We start from the raw sequence: 18,747 nt of genomic DNA on the forward strand, positions 1-18,747 counted from the left end.
AGCAATTTAAAACGGACACCCAGTGATAGCACTTCCACAGTCATTTCTAGAAACGTTTTCCTTCTCTTTTGTGTCCATCTTGAGATATCAGGGAAAATTTGGATCCACCCACCAAGAAAATTACCTAGAAAAAGCAGAAAATATTATTTCAATATGCCCTCTTTATCTTGAAGGAATACAAAAGTAACCAAAAGTGTAAATCTGGTCTTAATTTTTTCCTTTCAACGTCCAAGTGATTTCATGAAACCTCTAACAAAGGTTGTTCAAGCAAACTTTGATTTTTTTCAAAGGAGGCAATCCATTTTCTGGATATTTCCATACCTCTTTTAGAAATCTATAAAAACATTCCTTTGGAACAGGAAAATTCAGGTTCAAATTTCTAACAGGGGTTTTCTAGGTTTTCGATATTTTGATGTAAAACTAGTCTATTATTTGAAGTTTTGGACTGAGTGTCTTGTATCTGGGTAACATTATAGTCTTCTGCTACAAAATCTTAGTAGGAGTAAATCTTATATGGAAAGATGACCCCCCCCCCACCCTAGCAGTAATACCGTGAGACTGCCGCTAGGGTCATCGGCACCATGTTGAATGATTACACTGACCTGGGTGACAGCAAAGAGGGATTGTTGCTGCCCATGACCCCACTGCCATCAATGCCGATCCCCGATTGTGTCCCAGGGGAAGATTTGGGGATGGGAGTGGGTCGGACTTGGGTAGGTGAGTTTTGCAGGAAGGGGCAGTATTGTACAGAAGGGGGTGGAATATGTGTGTCAGGGAGTTGGAGTGTTGTGATGAGGGACTTGGTGATGCTATCAGGGGGTGCGGGTAGCCTACTATTTTGAATCAGGCTGTGCAGGGTAGAGATTGGGTACTCTTGGGGGTGGGAGTTTGCCTGTGTGACTATATGACCCTCATAGATTATTTTCTACCCTTACCAACAACTGAAGACCAAGACAGAGATCCTGAGGAGGGAAGAAACTCACAGTTTGAAACGTGATGCAAATGTATGTGCGTACATTAGGCACATGTCCTCATTATTCATAACATAAGAACATAAGAATAGCCATACTGGGTTAGACCAATGGTCCATCTAGCCTAGTATCCTGCTTCCAGCAGTGGTCAATCCAGATCACAAGTACTTTAGCCTTTCCTCTTATGGGAGCAGTTCCATCCCCTTTATCATTTTTGTTGCTCTTCTTTGAACCTTTTCTAATTCTGCTGTATCTTTTTTGAGATACAGTGACCAGAATTGATAATGTGTGTAAATTTTAGGAATACCTCCGTTACACCAATGACCCTTCCATTTTCATGCCCCCATTTTCATATTACATGTATATTTTAGGGATTGTGGCAAATAGGGAAAGCAATAGGGGTGAAAGATGGACAAGATTGGGTGAACAGAGATTGCAGTCTGACTCACAATGCAAGAAGTCCTAAAGACATGCTGTGGTGGCACATGCTTGTCCTTTATAGGAGTGTAAGTCCTGCAATTTTTCTCATATTCCTTTCACGTCGATATGCTACCCAGAGTTGCTAATACATGTCAGACATGTTACATTGCCCATGTCATACCCTGACATGCCTCTGGCCATTTTCAACATTTTTGCCTCATCCACGTTTTTCTCCAGCCTTTTAGGAAATGTCACTTTATACATTTAGGGGTTTTAGACGTGGATGTAATGGATATCCACATTTAAAGAATGAATAGTACTTCTAAAATGAGTGCCATTTTCTACTATTTGCTAACATTCATTAATGTGGGTTATGTACCAGAGGTCCCTTTTTATGCAGTGGGACCTAATTCCAAATAATGCATGTTACTGGGGTTAGCACTCACAAGCACGATAACACACTTTAGTGAATCTAGCCCTAAGTCTATTTCTTAGTCAGGCTCTTGGTTGACTGGTGGTAACCAAAAGAGACCACAATTCTACTGCTGAATTTAAGATTAGGAATTATATAAGCAGTAGGAAGAAGCTAACTGTGTTTCATCTGCTTATTTTAATTATTTATCACTCAAGCATAGTGAAAGGAAATGCTACAACTTATATGCTTTGATACTTGGCATATGCCTTCCAAACAGAGTGTTCAGCTGTGTGCCTTAAGGATACATATCTGCTATAAATTTATTTTTATCTAATTTGTCTGAGATCTAAGCTTCCTGTGGAGGTCTGAAATCAAAAAGACTGATTCTGTCTGATGTTGGCACTGACATAGCGTGTCTGCTGACTTCTTCTGTCTATAAACTTTCGGTGGGAGGTGACCATTTTTATTAGACAACTTCACGTAGTGAAGCTGATAGGTATGCAGCTGAATGGAGTAGTATGCTAAAAAAATTGAGATATTTTTGCTAGAGAGAAAATCCAGTCATTGTTAGTCTTCAAGAAGTAGGTTCAGATGAAAAATTCAGAATGCATATGTGTTTCTCATAGAGGTATATTAATATCTTGATGAAAAATTCAGAATGCATATGTGTTTCTCATAGAAGTATATTAATATCTTAAGAGAATAACATCTATCTCTGAGGGGCCGATGCACAAACGTCAGCATTAAATATGGCAGTCGTGGGTGAACTTACCGATTCGTAAACAATGACCGAAGCACAAAGGGAATCACATGCAAATGAGATGCATGGAAATTCTGCAAGGAAAAGAGCCTAGCACAAGTGCAGAAGTCTCCTGGTAAGAGTCCATATTCTGTGCATGCCTAAGAATTGCTGCTGCATGCTCTGCCAGTGGGCTAGTGGGGAATGTTTTTTCTATAAAGTGAAAAAGACCTATTATGCTCCCAGAAAAGTCTTATTTGCTCATTTATAGAGAGAGGAAGCCATTTTCTCATACAGGGCCAGAATGATGGGCAGTATGGAGGAACTGAAGGAAACTCAAAAAACTCAATTTTCTACCTGCCTGCAGTTGCTCTATAGAAGATGAGGGGACAATTTGACAGCTTGAGCTTTCAGCTACATAGCTTATCCCAATTTTCATGCATTAGTTTTCTTCATAGTAACATCGTAGATGATGGCAGAGAAAGACCTGTACGGTCCATCCAGTCTGCCCAACAAGATAAACTCATATGTGCTACTTTATGTGTATACCTGACCTTGATTTGTATCTGCCATTTTCAGGGCACAGACCGTAGAAGTCTTCCCAACACTAGCCCCGCCTCCTAACCACCAGCCCCGCCTCCCACCACTGGCTCTGCTACCCAATCTCCACCATGCTTCTGAGGATCCCTTCCTTCTGAACAGGATTCCTTTATGTTTATCCCACGCATTTTTGAATTCTGTTACCATTTTCATCTCCACTACCTCCCATGTGAGGGCATTCCAAGTATCCACCACTCTCTCCGTGAAAAAATACTTCCTGACATTTTTCTTTAGTCTGCCCCCCTTCAATCTCATTTCATGTCCTCTAGTTCTACCGCCTTCCCATCTATGGAAAAGGTTTGTTTGCAGATTAATACCTTTCAAATATTTGAACGTCTGTATCATATCACCCCTGATTCTCCTTTCCTCCAAGGTATACATGTTCAGGTCAGCAAGTCTCTCCTCATACGGTTTGCAATGCAAATCCCATACCATTTTTGTACTTTTTCTTTTGCTTCCAGTCTTTTTACATCCTTAGCGAGATACGGCCTCCAAAACTGAACACAATACTCCAGGTGGGGCCTCACCAACGACTTATACAGGGGCATCAAGATCTCCTTTCTTCTGCTGGTCACACCTCTCTCTATACAGCCTAGCAACCTTCTAGCTACGGCCACCGCCTTGTCACACTGTTTCGTCACCTTCAGATCCTCAGATACTATCACCCCAAGATCCCTCCCCCCGTATGTACATATCAGACTCTCACCGCCTAACACATACATCGCCCGTGGATTTCTACACCCTAAGTGCATCACTTTGCATTTCTTTGCATTGAATTTTAATTGCCAAACCTTAGACCATTCTTCTAGCTTCTGCAGATCCTTTTTCATGTTTTCCTCTCCCTCCCGGGTGTCCGCTCTGTTACAAATCTTAGTATCATCCGTAAAAAGGCAAACTTTACCTTCTAACCTTTCAGCAATGGCACTCACAAATATATTGAACAGAATCGGCCCCAGCACCAATGCCTGAGGCACTCCACTACTCACCTTTCCCTCATCCAAGCGAATTCCATTAACCACCACCCTCTGGCGTCTGTCCGTCAACCAGTTCCTAATCAAGTTCACCACATTGGGTCCTATCTTCAGCCTGTCAAGTTTATTCAAGAGCCTCCTGTGTGGAACCGTGTCAAATGTTTTGCTGAAATCTAAGTAGATTACATCTATAGCACGTCCATGATTCAATTCTCCAGTCACCCAGTCAAAGAATTAAATGAGATTCATTTGGCACGATTTACCTTTGGTAAAACCATGTTGTCTCGGATCTTGCAACATATTGGCTTCCAGGAAATTCACTATCTTACATAAGTACATAAGCACCGCCATACTGGGAAAGACCAAGGGTCCATCAAGCCCAGCATCCTGTCTCTGACAGCGGCCAATCCAGGCTTCAAAAACCCGGCAACCCCCCCCCCCCCCCCAAAAAAAAAAAAAAAAAATTAATAATGTTCAATGGACTTTTCCCTCAGGAATCCGTCCAAACCCTACTACTACTACTACTACTATTTAGCATTTCTATAGCGCTACAAGGCATACGCAGCGCTGTACAAACATAGAAGAAAGACAGTCCCTGCTCAAAGAGCTTACAAACCCCCTTTAAATTCTGTAAGGTCAGCTGCTGTCACTACATTCTCCGGCAACGAGCTCCAGAGTCTAACTACACACTTCCATTACTTTTCCAATAACCGAAGTGAGGCTTACCAGCCTGTAGTTTCCAGCTTCTTCCCTATCACCACTTTTGTGAAGACGGACCACATCCGCTGTTCTCCAATCCCACGGAACCTCTCCCTTCTCCAAGGATTTATTAAACAAATCTTTAAGAGGACCCGCCAGAAACCTCTCTGTGCTCCCTCAATATCCTGGGGTGGATCCCGTCTGGTCCCATGGCTTTGTCCACCTTTAGCTTTTCAAGTCGTTCAAACACACTCTCTTCCATGAACGGTGCTATATCCACATTTTCATTTCTACTTTTTCCAGTCAATCGCAGTCCTTCTCCAGGATTTTCTTCTGTGAAAACAGAACAAAAGTATCTATTTAGCAAATTTGCTTTTTCTTCATCATTATCCACATAGCGGTTCGCAGCATCTTTCAGTCTCACAATTCCCTTTTTAGTCTTCCTCCTTTCACTAATATACCTGAAGAAATTTTTGTCACCCCTCATTACATTTCTAGCCATTTGTTCTTCCACTTGTGCTTTCGCCAGACGTATCTCTGTCTTGGCTTCTTTCAGTTTCATCCGGCATTTCTCTCCACGTTCCTCTTCTTGAGTTTTTCTGTATTTCAGGAATGCCAACTCTTTAGCCTTTATTTTCTCAGGCACTTGCTTGGAGAACCATATCGGTTTCCTTTTTCTCTTGCTTTTATTTACTCTCCTTACATAAAGGTTTGCGGCCATATTTATAGCTTCTTTCAGCCTGGACCACTGTCCTTCCACTTCTCATACACCCTCCCAGCCCATCAGCTCCTTCCTCAGGTATTCCCTAATTTTACTAAAGTTGACATGCTTGAAATCCAGGACTTTGAGTTTTGAGTGGCCGCCCTCCACTTCAGCTGTCATATCAAACCAAACTGTTTGATGATCACTGCTGCCCAGGTGGACACCCACTGGGACATTTGACACGCTATCCCCATTTGTGAGCACCAGATCCAGCATTGCTCTCTCCCTCGTGGGCTCCGTCACCATTTGTCTGAGCAGAGCACTTTGGAAAGCATCCACAATCTCTCTACTTCTTTCTGATTCCGCAGATGGAACCTTCTAATCTACATCCGGCAGATTGAAATCTCCCAGCAACAGCACCTCTCTCTTCTTTTCCAACTTTTGAATATCTGTGATCAGATCTTTATCTAGTTTCTCCAATTGTATTGGAGGTCTGTAGACAACACCCATGTGGACAAAGGTTCTATCATCTCTTTTTAAGGTGATCCATATCGCTTCTTCCTTTCCCCAGGTCCCTGTCATTTCAGTCGCTGCGATATCATTTCTCACATAAAGAGCTATTCCTCCACCTTTACGACCATCTCTATCCTTCCTAAATAGATTATAGCCTGGTATGTTTGCACCATTGAGCCATGTCTCTGTGATTGCAAGAACATCTAAGTCTGCCTCCAACATCAGGGCTTGAAGGTCATGAACTTTATTGCTTAGACTGTGAGCATTTGTGGTCATCACTTTCCATCTACATTTCAGTGGAATTTTTATCTTCTGTTTAGTTTCTTGTTTAGTCTCACTTCCTGCTGTGTTGGTAAGAAGTGATTTGCTAAGATTGTTGTTTTCATTGCTTTCTTTTCTACTGACTCATCTTGTCTTTAGCTTTAGCTGGGGTTGACCACTTGAAGTGAACTGCCTCCATATGCCACCCCCGCCTTCTAGTTTATATGCCTAGAAATATATTGTCTGAATTTATCCCCAAGGATTTTTTTTTTCCTGCCACAGTGAGATGCAGCCCATCGTTACAGTATAGTCTTTTGTTTTTCCATGTATTGCCCCATCCTCCTATGTACCTAAATCTTTCTTGGTGACACCAGGCTTTGAGCCAGCTATTGAAATTCTCAGTACTTTGCAATCTTTTCTCTCCCTTTCCAAAGGTAGGTAATACTTCAGAGAAAGCTATTGTATGTATCAAAGGTTTTAACCCTTCTCCCAGCTCCTGAAAAGCGCTCTGCGTGGCAAGTGGGGTATTACTGGACAAGTCATTTGTTCCCAGGTGGAAAACAACATCAGTGTTTGACTCCTTAGTTTTTTCTCTGATTATAGAGATTATTTGCTTGGTACTCCTGGTGGCTGAAGAGCCTGGAAGGCATTTCACTTTGCATGGCCTCTTGAACTATGTTTCAAAGTTAATGCCTCTGATAATGGAATCCCCTCGTAGCAACAGTTTCCTGGTATGAGTTTCAACATTAGTGATTTGGGGGTGGTCTTTTCTCTTTGGGTACCTTCATATCTTTTTGTTCCACTTTCAATGCTTTTTCTTCCACCTCAGTTCTAGTTTCAGGAACATCACAGTGTTATAATGGAGCAAAAGAAGGTAACAAGGTACTGTTACATTCATTAGATACGTTCCCTCTATCTTCTTCCTCTTCATCGTTTTTTTTTTAACTGTTCTTTATTTCCAACTTTTCAGAACATTTCAATCAACATCAACACGAGTGATGCATAGTGTTTCTTGTCGCATGTCACTCCATTAACCTGGAACTTATGCTCCTTTGTAGAACAAACTTCAGATTACAATAATTATTTCACCTCGTTTCCAGGAATCCCAATTTGCCCTCTCCTCTCCCCTCATCATTTCATATTGTTGGATCACAGGACAGGTCCAGACCTGCTGGAAAAATTAGCACAATAAAGGTCCTTTCACTGAATCACAAAGAACGCTCTTTTTAATACAGATGAGCTTATTGTAATACATTTGCATAGGGTTATAGGTAGCTGCTATGGCAAATGGTAAAAGGAACACAGAACCCCTTTGTGCATTAGACGCTAAATAACGATTGCTACATCTGGCCTAAAGCAAACGCTGCAAGCCTGGTAAGCTTTGTGCATCAGCCCCTTAGAGTGCTGCATATTAGTTTATTATTATTTTAAAGTATTGCATGCTTTAAGAGAGAAATTTCAAAGCTAGTATATTTTTGTTATGGCCCTGTTGTTAGTTTTACAGTTAAATCTAAGATCTCACAGATCTTTACAGGTGAGGATAATGCATCTGATATACCACCTTTCTATGGTACAACCAAAGTGGTTTATATATTATATACAGATCTAGTGAGGGTTTACCATCACGTCTATCCTGTTAAGTCTTTGATACAAACTCAGAGGATAAAGAGACATCTGCAAAATAGCACTTTTTAAGCCTAGGCCACATAAAAAAAAATCAAAGGCCTTCAATATTTTTCCCTGTAGTCCTAAAGAGTAAATCAAAATGCCATCAACAGCTATGAGAATTAGAGTCACCAGATTGGTAGATTATTTTTCAGCATTTAAAAAATCAATATGGATTCATTAACTTGCTGTTTGCATAGCAACATGACAGTATTTGAAAAAAAAGGATACTAATAAAGACATGGTCTGATTGATCAAATGATATTTCATAGAGACACAGAATGGGAGGAAGTCAGTGGCCCTAAATTTGTTGCAAATAAAATGGTACAAGCTATTGTTAAGAACAAAATACAGAGCATATTATGGCTTAATGGGGAAGAGGCAGCATGGATTTAGCAAAAGAAAGTGATGTCTTATTATTCTATTGATGTTTTTAAAGGTGGAAATATGGATAAGAGTAAACCAGAATGCATTTAATAAAATATCACAAGAGACTCCTGAAGAAATTAAAAAGTCATGGGAGAGGAGGAGGCTGTGCTTTTTGTTAGCAACTTAGAAGAAGGATAGGCAACATACAAATATTTAATAAAATAAATAAATGCATATACAATAATAATTGGTTAAAAGATCGCCAAGTGAGTAGGATTAAATGATGAATTTCTCGCTGAAGACAGATGAATAGTGGAAGATCCCATAAATTAGTTCTGGGACCAATGTTGTTTAACATATTCATTAATGATCTGGGAAGGGAAGCAATGAATTTTATGATTAAATCTGTACATGATAAAGAATTATTGAAAGTAGTTAAAACACAAGCAGATTGAGGATTTTGCAAGGCTGGGAAGCTTGCCTTGTAGATGAATCTAATGTGGACAAGAATAAAATGATGGCCATGGGGATAAATAATGCCTAACTATAAGGTAACGTCTGGCTGAAAATTCACACAGGGTCCTAGAATAGATGTATTTTTAGAAGCATTAGAAGGTGGCAGTGTACCCAGCAATGCATTTAGATTGGGGAGGAAATTACTGCATGTAAATTGCATTTTCAAATTCACATGCAGTATTTCCTATAGAAAAAAAATTATACCCTCCAGAAAAGCAGACACAAATGTCCACAGCAGTTTTCAAAGTGAAAATATGCATATACACCCTAATTCTATATATGGCACTCAAAATTGCATGTATAAATTTGGGCACTCACCCAATTTATGTATGCAATTTAATTGACAAATGAGCCAATGAATGCAAATAATTGGACACTAATTATCAATTATCTGCACTAATTGGCATTAATTAAAATTTATCTGTGCATTATTAGACGCTGGGATCATGCGTAAATTTTATATGCAGATCCAAAAGGGGGCACAGCCATGGGAGGAGCATGAGCAGATCAGGGGTGTACCTTTAATTTGTGTTCAGTGTTACGGAACAAGGGAGATCCGTGCATAATTTAGGCATAAGAAATTATACCAGTTTTCAGTTGTGTAAATCCTCACAACAAGCACTATTCTATATATGGCGACCAACTCTGAGCACTGTTTATAGAATAACAGCACTAATTTTTATCTGCACCAATTCTTCGGTACCATTTAGTCCACAATTCCACTTTGAGAATTGGGACAAACATCATAGATAAAAAAAAAACTATATATATATATATATATCTGTAACGCAAGGTGGGCAGTCTTAAAATTGCCCCTATTGGGGAGGAGGGTAATTTTATAAGTGCTAAACAGTGCTTTACATGGTCAAGACAGTGCTTATAAACTAGCCCAAGGATACATGCATGTTAAAGCAAGTGCTTTTACATCTTTCACATGTATTCACAGGGGAAGGACAATGGGTGGATCAGGGGTAGGATTAACACATGCATCTATTTTCTAAAATGCATAGGTATGTGCTGATTTGTATTGGTATATACACATACAAATTACTTCTGCCTCAGAGCTGGAGTAACTACGTGTGAGTGCTTTTGGTATCAATATAGAAACAGAGAAAAATGAAACCAGATAAAGACCGTGTGGCCTATCCAGTCTGCTTATCCATGCCAGTTACCATTCCTTCCTCTCCCCTAAAGAACCTATATACTTGTCCCAAGCTTTCTTGAATTCAGATAGAGTTTATGTCTCCACCACCTCCATCGGAAGGCCCATCCACAAATTCACATGAAGTATTATTTCTTCAGGTTACTTCTGAGTCTGTCCCCTTTCCCCTTCATCCAATGCCCCCTCATTCCAGAGCTTCCTTTCAGTTGAAAGAGACTTGCCTCCTGTGCATTTATGCCACGTGGGTAGTTAAACATCTGTGTCATATCTCCCCTCTCTCGCCTTTCTTCCTAAATATACATATTGAGATCTTGAAATCTGTTCCTATATGCTTTATAACAAAGACCACTGGCCATTATAGTAGCCACCCTTTGGACTGACTCCAGAATTATACACAATTTTCTACATGAGATCTCACCAGAGTCTTATACAGAGACATAATCACATCTTTTTTCCACTGGTCATTCCTCTCCCTATGCACCCTTTAGCCATTGCCTTTTCTACCTGTTTGGCCATCTTAAAATGATCACATACAGTCTCACCCAAGGCCCACTCCTCTTTCATGCACAAAAATTATTTGCCCCCTAAACTGTATCATTCTCCTGGTTTTTTTATGCAGCCCAAATGCATGACCCTGCATTTTTTAGCATTAAATCTTAGCTGACAAATTCTGAACCATTCTTCAAACTTCGCTAAGTCCTCTCTCATGTTATCCACACCATCAGGGGTGTCTACCCTATTGCAGATTTTGGTATCACCCACAAAGAGGAAAACCATATCAGACAGCCTTTCAGCAATATCACTTACAAAAATGTTGTAAAAAAAACAGCTCAGGAACCGAACCTTGTGGCACACCACTGATAACATTCCTTTCCTCAGAATGAGCTCCATTTATCAGTACCCCTCTATTGCCTTCTACTCAACACCTAATCCAGTCAGTCAGTTTAGGGCCCGTATAGAGGGCACTCAGTTTATTTGTCATCTATATGGAACTGAGTCAAAGGCTTTGCTAAAATCTAAGTATACCACATCTAACGCTTTCCCTTTGTTCCAACTTTCTGGTCTCCCAGTCAAAGAAATTAATCAGATTTGTCTGACAAGACCTGTCTCTAGTGAAACATGCTGCCTTGGGTCCTGCAATCCATTAGATTGCAGAAACTTCACTATTATCTGTTTTAAAAGTTTATCCATTAATTTACTTACTAGTTACCAGCCTGTAGGTCCCAACCTCTTGCTTACTTCTGCTTTTGTTGAGAGGGACCACATCTGCCCTTCTCCAGTCCTCTGGGTTCATTCTATTGAAAAAGTCAGCCAGTGGAGCCACCAGAGCTTCCCTAAGTTCTTTTAGTACCCTTGGATGTACACCATCCGGCCCCATCGATTTCTCCACCTTTAATTTAGCTAGCTCCTCGCGAATACAGTCCTATTTGTGTTTGTCTTTTGCGGTCCTGCTCCAGCTGTGAACACAGAACAGAAATATTTGTTAAGCAATTCTGCTTTATCAGCTGCTACATATTTCTCCCCTTTACCTTTGAGTCTCGCAATGCCACTTTTGCAGTTCCTCCTTTCACTAACATATCTAAAAAGTGTCTTGTCCTCCCATTTTACCCTTTCTTGACTACTTTACCAGCTTTACTAGATATTGTCACCTGTCTTCCTCTTTCTGTGATTTCTGTAGTTTATAAAGCCTAACCTCTTTTTCCTTACCTTTTCAGTTAACTAATTTGTAGAACCAAAGTGGTCTTCTTTTCCTCATACTTTTATTTAGTTTCTTTACAAAAAGGTTTGTTGTCCTTACAATAGCTCTTTTCAGTTTTGCCCACTGCTTTCCTATTTCTTCCAGATGTTCCCTTCTAGCTAACATAACCTTGAGGTAATTCCCCATCTGAGCAAAGTTAGTTTTTTTTTTAATGTCCAGAATCTTCACTTTTGAATGAACCCTCTCCACATCTGTTTTAATATTAAACCACACCATCTGGTAATCTGTGGATTCCAGATAATCACCCACTATAACATCAGAAACACTCTTCCATTTGTAAACACTAAGGGGTCCTTTCACTAAGGCACGCCAAAAAATGGTCTGTGCTAGTGCAGGTGAGTGTTTTGGATGCACACAGTTCCATTTTTAGTGCACCTGTAAAAAAAGGCCTTTTTTGGGGGTGCTGAAAATGGACATGTGACAAACTAAAAATTGCCACTCCTCCATTTTGGGCCTGAGACTTTACTGCCACCCATTGACTTAGCGGTAAGGTCTCATGCATACACTGCCAATTACTGCCCGGTTAGCACCGCACGGCAGAAAATAAAAACTTTTTTAGGCGCACATATAGGATGCACGTAAAAAATGGAATTATCGCCCGGGGCATGCGGTAGCCGGGCGGTAGTTCCAAATTGGCGCGTGTTGGACATGCGTAGGTGCCTACGGGCCTTTGTAAATAACCTCTATAAAGGTTATTCTCCTAAATTTACACTCCTAAAATTTATGCTCCTAAATTTATGAGCATAATTTATCCTCCTAAAATGTTTAGCATAATTTATGCTCCTAAATTTATGCTTCTAAGTTACAAGCATAATCTAGGCTCTAAAACAGATTAAGATCGTAATTTAGGAGCATAAATTTAGGAGCATAAACTTTATAGAATAAGGCCCTAAGTCCAGTGTGGGTTCCCATGTGGGTTTCATTACCAAATGCTGGAACAATACTAAGACACATATGTTAGTATATCAAATAGGTACAGCATAAGCATCTATGTGCCTTTTTTGTCTAAATCCCATTTTAAACTTACCCTCCATGTGTTCACAATACTGGATTCTACTTAAGCATTTACTGTTCAGGAAATGGACTCTTGAAAATTGCTTTCAAATGTTAGAAAATATTCAGAAAATAAAGCTGTGACTATCATGCCTTTGGATCTGTGGGGTGATCACACCTTAAGTATTTTGTGAAGATCTATCACCTCATCTCACAAATGATAGTAAAAGTAGAAAACATACAGAGAAGGACAGAAACATTGTACAAGAGATAGAGTTGCTCCCTCATGAAGAAAGGCTGACCCAGTTAGAGCTCTTCATCTTGAAGAAGACTGAATTAAAAAGATATGACAGAAGTTTGTAACATCATGAGTGATATGGAACTTATTACCACTGATCATTTCTATAGTGCTACTAGATGCACACAGCACTGTACACATATGCAGGTGCTTTCTCTGTCCCTAGAGAGCTCACAATCTCTGTTTTTGTACCTGGGGCAATGGAGGGTTAAGTGGCTTGCCCAAGGTCACAAGGAGTTGTAGTGGGAATTGAATCCAGGATCAAAGCCTGCTACACTAACTATTATGCTACTCGTCCACTCCATTTCAAATAATTCTAACAATAAAGAATATTTCTTCAGTCAATGCACAATTAAAGTTATGGAATTTGTTGCCAATGAATAGTCAAGACTATTACTATAGCCAAGTTTCTGAAGTATGGTACATTTATAGTTATTAGCTAATAAACTTGGGGGATGATCATCTCTGATTTCTGGGAGTGACCAACAGAGAATAGAAAAAATGTAAAGGGTCATGGATTTGATATACCGCTTCTCTGGTGTACAACCAAAGCAGTTTATATGTTATATGCAGGTATTTTCTTTGTCCCTAGTTTGCTCACAATCTAAGTTTGGGAGGGTAAAATGGAGTGGGACTGGGGAGGTATCTAGATTAGGTCTGCCAGGAAGGCAGTGGGTTCAGTGGAGCGCAGTGGAGGGGAGCCTGGGGAGGTCACTAGGGTTGGTCTGCTAGGAATAGTGTGGGTTCAGTGGAGGAAAGCCTGGGGAGGTATCCCTGGGGGTAGGTATGCTGGAAAGGGTAAGGATGCAATAGAGTGGATCCATGGAAGGCATATGAGGAAGATTTGCTGGGAGGGATGGTACAGTGCAATGGAGGGAGCCTGGGGAGGTGACCGGGGTAGGAGTACAAAGAAGGGTTTAGGGAACATGTAGCCTCTTTCTTCCTTCCCTTGGGGCATAAAACTCATTTTTATAGTGTTAGTACAGGGAGGAGGTGAGCGTGGCCCACACTGTATTTAAGAACATAAGAATAGCCATACCAAGTACCCGGCAGTAACCCGAATAGTAGCAACATTCCATGCTACTGATCCCAGGGCAAGCAGTGGCTTCCCTCATGTCCATCTCAATTACAGACTATGGACTTTTCCTCTAGGAACTTGTCCAAATCTTTATAAACCCAGATACACTAACAGTTGTTACCATATCCTCTGGGAAGGAGTTCCAGAGCTTAACTATTCTTTGAGTGAAAAAGTATTTCCTACTATTTGTTTTAAAAGTATTTCCATGCAACTTCATTGAGCAACCCCTATCTTTGTACCTTTTGAAAGAGTAAAAAAAATATTCACTTTTACCCATTCTAAACCACTCAGGATTTTGGAGACCTCTAGCAATGCTGACATGTTGCCTCTGGATCCTAGTCTTCATCACTCCATTCCCTATGCAGCAGAGCAATTCATGGACAACACAAGAATAAAAGAAAAGACAAATATTTGTCTCTAAAGGATGGCGCAGGGCTTCATTTACATTGAAAGAGTTGTGCTTCAGGGCCTTTCCAGCCCCAGAATCTTGATATATAGTGTAGTGAAATGTTTAAATGCTTAAACATTTCACTACACTATATCAAGATTCTGGGGCTGGAAAGTGCTTCATTTCATGGTTGGCATGGGGTTTGAAGTCTCATAGTATGAGCTGTAGGATTGCAGCTCTTTTTGCGAGACTTAGACCCCAGCACCAGCTCAACATGAAATGCTTAAGTTCTTTACTGGCTGCCCAGGGCATTTGGGCAGGGGGTTCCATTGAAGACCATGTAAGTGCTGTGTGTACCATGCTCACTTCCTACCATTACCTCATTTTTTTTTTACCTTTTCTTTCTTTTTTTTCACACCAAATAAAACAGCTTACTCAATAGTTGCCACTCCTCTGTACTTAAGGATCTCCATTATTGGACATACTATGCTGAGCTCAGTGGGCATTTGGTCTCACCTAACATGGCATTTCTTATATTTTTATAATTTGCTATAAAGTCCATGACAAACCAGGCCCTCAGGTCTAAGTAATTCTGTCATAATATATAGTTGATGTCTTCCACCTTTTAAATAGATAAGCCCCCAGAAGAGATTAGATGATAAAAGAGAAATAAAGCAAAATCAGTTCTTAATGTGAAACACATGTTATTTGTTTTATTTTTATAGATATGAAAATAAGGACCAAGTCAGAAAACATTGCAGTTGGATTAAATAAATTGCACCAGAAGACATGCAGTCCTGAGACTAGGATTAAACATAGCAATTCATGGAGTGATTCTCTTGGACAACACAAGGGTAAAAGGAAAAACAAATCATCGCCTCTAAAGAATGATAGAGGTCTTTGGTTACGTGGAAAGAGTTGTGCTTCAGAGTCTTTCCAGCCCAAGCAACCTGATGCCAAAGATCTTGATAGTTGCAGAGAACCCCAGTCATTGTCCAGACATAAACATGCAAACAAGGGAGAAGGAAATCCACTGCATAAGAGTATGATGAATGAGAAGAAAATGCTGAAGTGCCAAGTGATTTGTGAGGGAACTGGTGAAGTGTGGAATCAGGCTCAGAAGATTCCTGAGGTGGAACCAGAGATTTTCTTCCATGCATTAGAATGTGGGACACTCCAGAAACACCTGCAGCTAAATGGAGAAGAGATGTCCGAGTGTTAAAATAGAGCACACAGAGGCGTATTGCTCTCAACTAATACTGATAGTATATTTTTTTTAAAAGTTAGAAACAAAGGATTTGAACTCAGTGTGGACTTTAACAAGTTTTCATTAATTTTACATTGCAGTCACAAATATAATGAAAAACGTATTGTCTAGGAAATAAACATAAATTTGATTTAGTATATAATGAGACAAATTGATCTATCACAAAAGACCTGAAATAATCAAGGATTGAATTCTTTCTTTTTTATGGGCGAATCATATAAGAAACATGCAAACTATTATAGGTGCTGCAATGAATAAAATATGAAGATGTGTTATTTGTATTACATAAACTTTGCTTTCCATTGTATTACTATAAACCATGCCTTCATATATTTGTAAATAAATAAATGTTACTATTTGTATTTGAAAATCTACATCACCATGGCCCCGTTATTTCAACATGTAGCATTCAAACTGCATCTTTCAGGGACCAAAGGGGTCAGCCATGATAAGCAATCAACATATTCTTTTACAGAGAGGGAGAAAAGACTCGTTGCCATTCATGAGGGATGAAGCTGACCAATCAGAGAAGATGCCTCTCTGCAAGCCAACATCTGCTCCTTCATATGCCTCCTGAGGGTCCCTCCATGAAACCTCTTATTCCACTAAGGTTCCTACTGTACTGGATAGCTGTTTTTCATGTATTATCCCAATATTATGGGGACACAGGAATGCTCCTTTGTAGTCTTCCTCTCAGCCTGAGATAAATCAAGTAAGATTGCTTCTTAAAATATCTACCTCTTTACCTCAGCCCTCTCCCCTCACAACAGGTTTTGCACATACATAATCATTGAACATACAACTGTTTAATGTGCATTTCCTAAGGAATAAGTGCTGTCTTTTTTGAGACTTGGCCCTTTACCATCACCTGGGTATTCTATTTCTCACTGAAACCTGGTTAGTAGGAATTGAGATATTCTATCTAAATCAAGCTAGAACTCTAATCAGTCATCTGTTCACTAATAGAACTCTCATGAAAGGAATATAATTAGCTATTATCTACTGTAACAGTTTGAAGTGTCTCCCTCACCTACCCTATAACTTAGGTGATCAGAAGACTATACCTTCAGACTAGGCTCATTATCACCAGTATGATTTCTATTACTCTCTCATTCTCCTTTCATTTCCTCCGGTACTCTTTCCTCTCGCATCCTCGATACTGGAACCTGCATTATTATTAGTATGTTTTAACATCCATGTGAAGAGTCTATGTTTTTTGTTAGAGATCTTTTATCAGTTGCATAAGACTTAGGTTTCAATCAAATAATGAGTGACTTCACTCACTCTGTTGGCCATACATTTGATCTTACTTTTACTGCTAAAGCTTCACAAACCAGTATAAGGTATCTTTCCTATCCCTACCTACCCTGGATTGATTACTTCTTGGTTCAATTCTCTTTGACCTGTTCTCATTCTGTCAGGGAAGATCTCTCAAGTAGGAAGCAAACACATAAAATTTAGAGTCTGAAATTTTTTAAATCAATTCCTGTGAACCATCCCTACGCAATCTCTCATTACTTCCTTTAGAGACACACGCAATCATTACTACTATGCAACTGTACAACACAATTTGTAATTTTTCCTAACAGTTAATTGTAAGCCACATTGAACCAAAACTTGTTTTTGGAAATTTGTGGGATTTAAGAATGAATATATATATATATATATATATATATATATATATATATATATATATATATATATATATATATATATATATATATTGTAAGGAGGTTGGAGGGTCTAAGCAGCTCAGGAGGTATGGGGCCAGACTACATTCCCCACAAGGCCCTGAGAGAAGGGATCGGGGTGGTAGGTCCCAAAACCCGGTATGGCTCCCACGTGGAAGGGAGGGGGAAAAGGACTGGAGAGAGCAGCTGCTATGGCAGGCGAGGGCCAGAAGGGGGAGCAGGGATGACAAAGCTCAATACCCTTGGGTTAGAAATCAGTACAAGATTCCTTCCACCTGGGAGGGGGAGGAGGTCTCCAACCAACAGCCTAGCAAAGAGGCAGAGTTAATGGAGTGTTTGGAGGAAGGAGAGGGAGAGACCAACACACCAGGTTTGGAGGAGACAGTTGACATGGACTGTAATTGTACTTTGGGGCAGAGTTGCAGGGACTGAAGGCAGTGGGTGGTCACAGGAGTCAATTAGCTGTGTTGTGGGCGGTGTACTGCCATTCTGCAACCACCCAAGCGGAAAGACTTTTTAAAACTGAAACCCAGGCTGTTGAACTGGGGGAGAACTTGGATTTAAAGGGAAGTTTTTTCTTGTTGCTTTATTTTGGAAACGGAATGGGACTTTAACCCCTTGAACTGAGATTTTGTGGAGGAGGGGAAATAAACTGTTTGGAACTAAAAGCTGTGTTGTCTGGAAGGACTTTGTTTGTGGACTGCTAAAGGGAGCCTACCACCCCTGAAGGTTTGCTACCGGGATTACAGTTATTACAATATATATATATATATATATATATATAGATAATATATATAAATCAATCTACATGGCACAATACTAGACAAAGTTGCCCCATTACTTGCTCCCAATTCCTCTGTGGCAGCGTGGTGAGTGACTAGCTGCAGGACCTCACACAAATGTGGCACACTCACGCACAGGTTGAAGGTAAAAGCAAAAAAATCTGTATTTATCTAATGTAATCTAATCTTGACATATATAACCTGCTTAATCCCTAATGATAGGTCCAAAGGGGTGGCCTAGTGGTTAGGGTGGTGGACTTTGGTCTTGAGGACCTGAGTTTGATTCCCACTTCAGGCACAGGCAGCTCCTTGTGACTCTGGGCAAGTCACTTAACCCTCTATTGCCCCAGGTACAAATAAGTACCTTTATACAATATGTAAGCCACATTGAGCCTGCCATGAGTGGGAAAGCACAGGGTAGAAATGTAACAAAAATAAATACAATACCTTTAGTTTACAAAGAAACAAAATACATAGTAGTTATAAT

General features: G+C 40.0%; 1 protein-coding gene across 1 annotated transcript in view; it reads left to right on the top strand.

The window, feature by feature from the left end:
* The window catches only part of PKHD1 (PKHD1 ciliary IPT domain containing fibrocystin/polyductin), a 980,909-nt gene extending 964,801 nt beyond the window's left edge, over positions 1–16,108 (top strand). The window contains exon 65 of the mRNA XM_030198735.1: positions 15,246–16,108. Within this exon, the coding sequence (XP_030054595.1) occupies positions 15,246–15,742 (497 nt within the window). The 3' untranslated portion in view covers positions 15,743–16,108. The remainder of the gene's footprint in view (positions 1–15,245) is intronic.
* Positions 16,109–18,747: the final 2,639 nt, after the last annotated feature.

Source organism: Microcaecilia unicolor, chromosome 3 (genome assembly GCF_901765095.1).
Source record: "Microcaecilia unicolor chromosome 3, aMicUni1.1, whole genome shotgun sequence".
Lineage (NCBI taxonomy): Eukaryota > Metazoa > Chordata > Amphibia > Gymnophiona > Siphonopidae > Microcaecilia > Microcaecilia unicolor.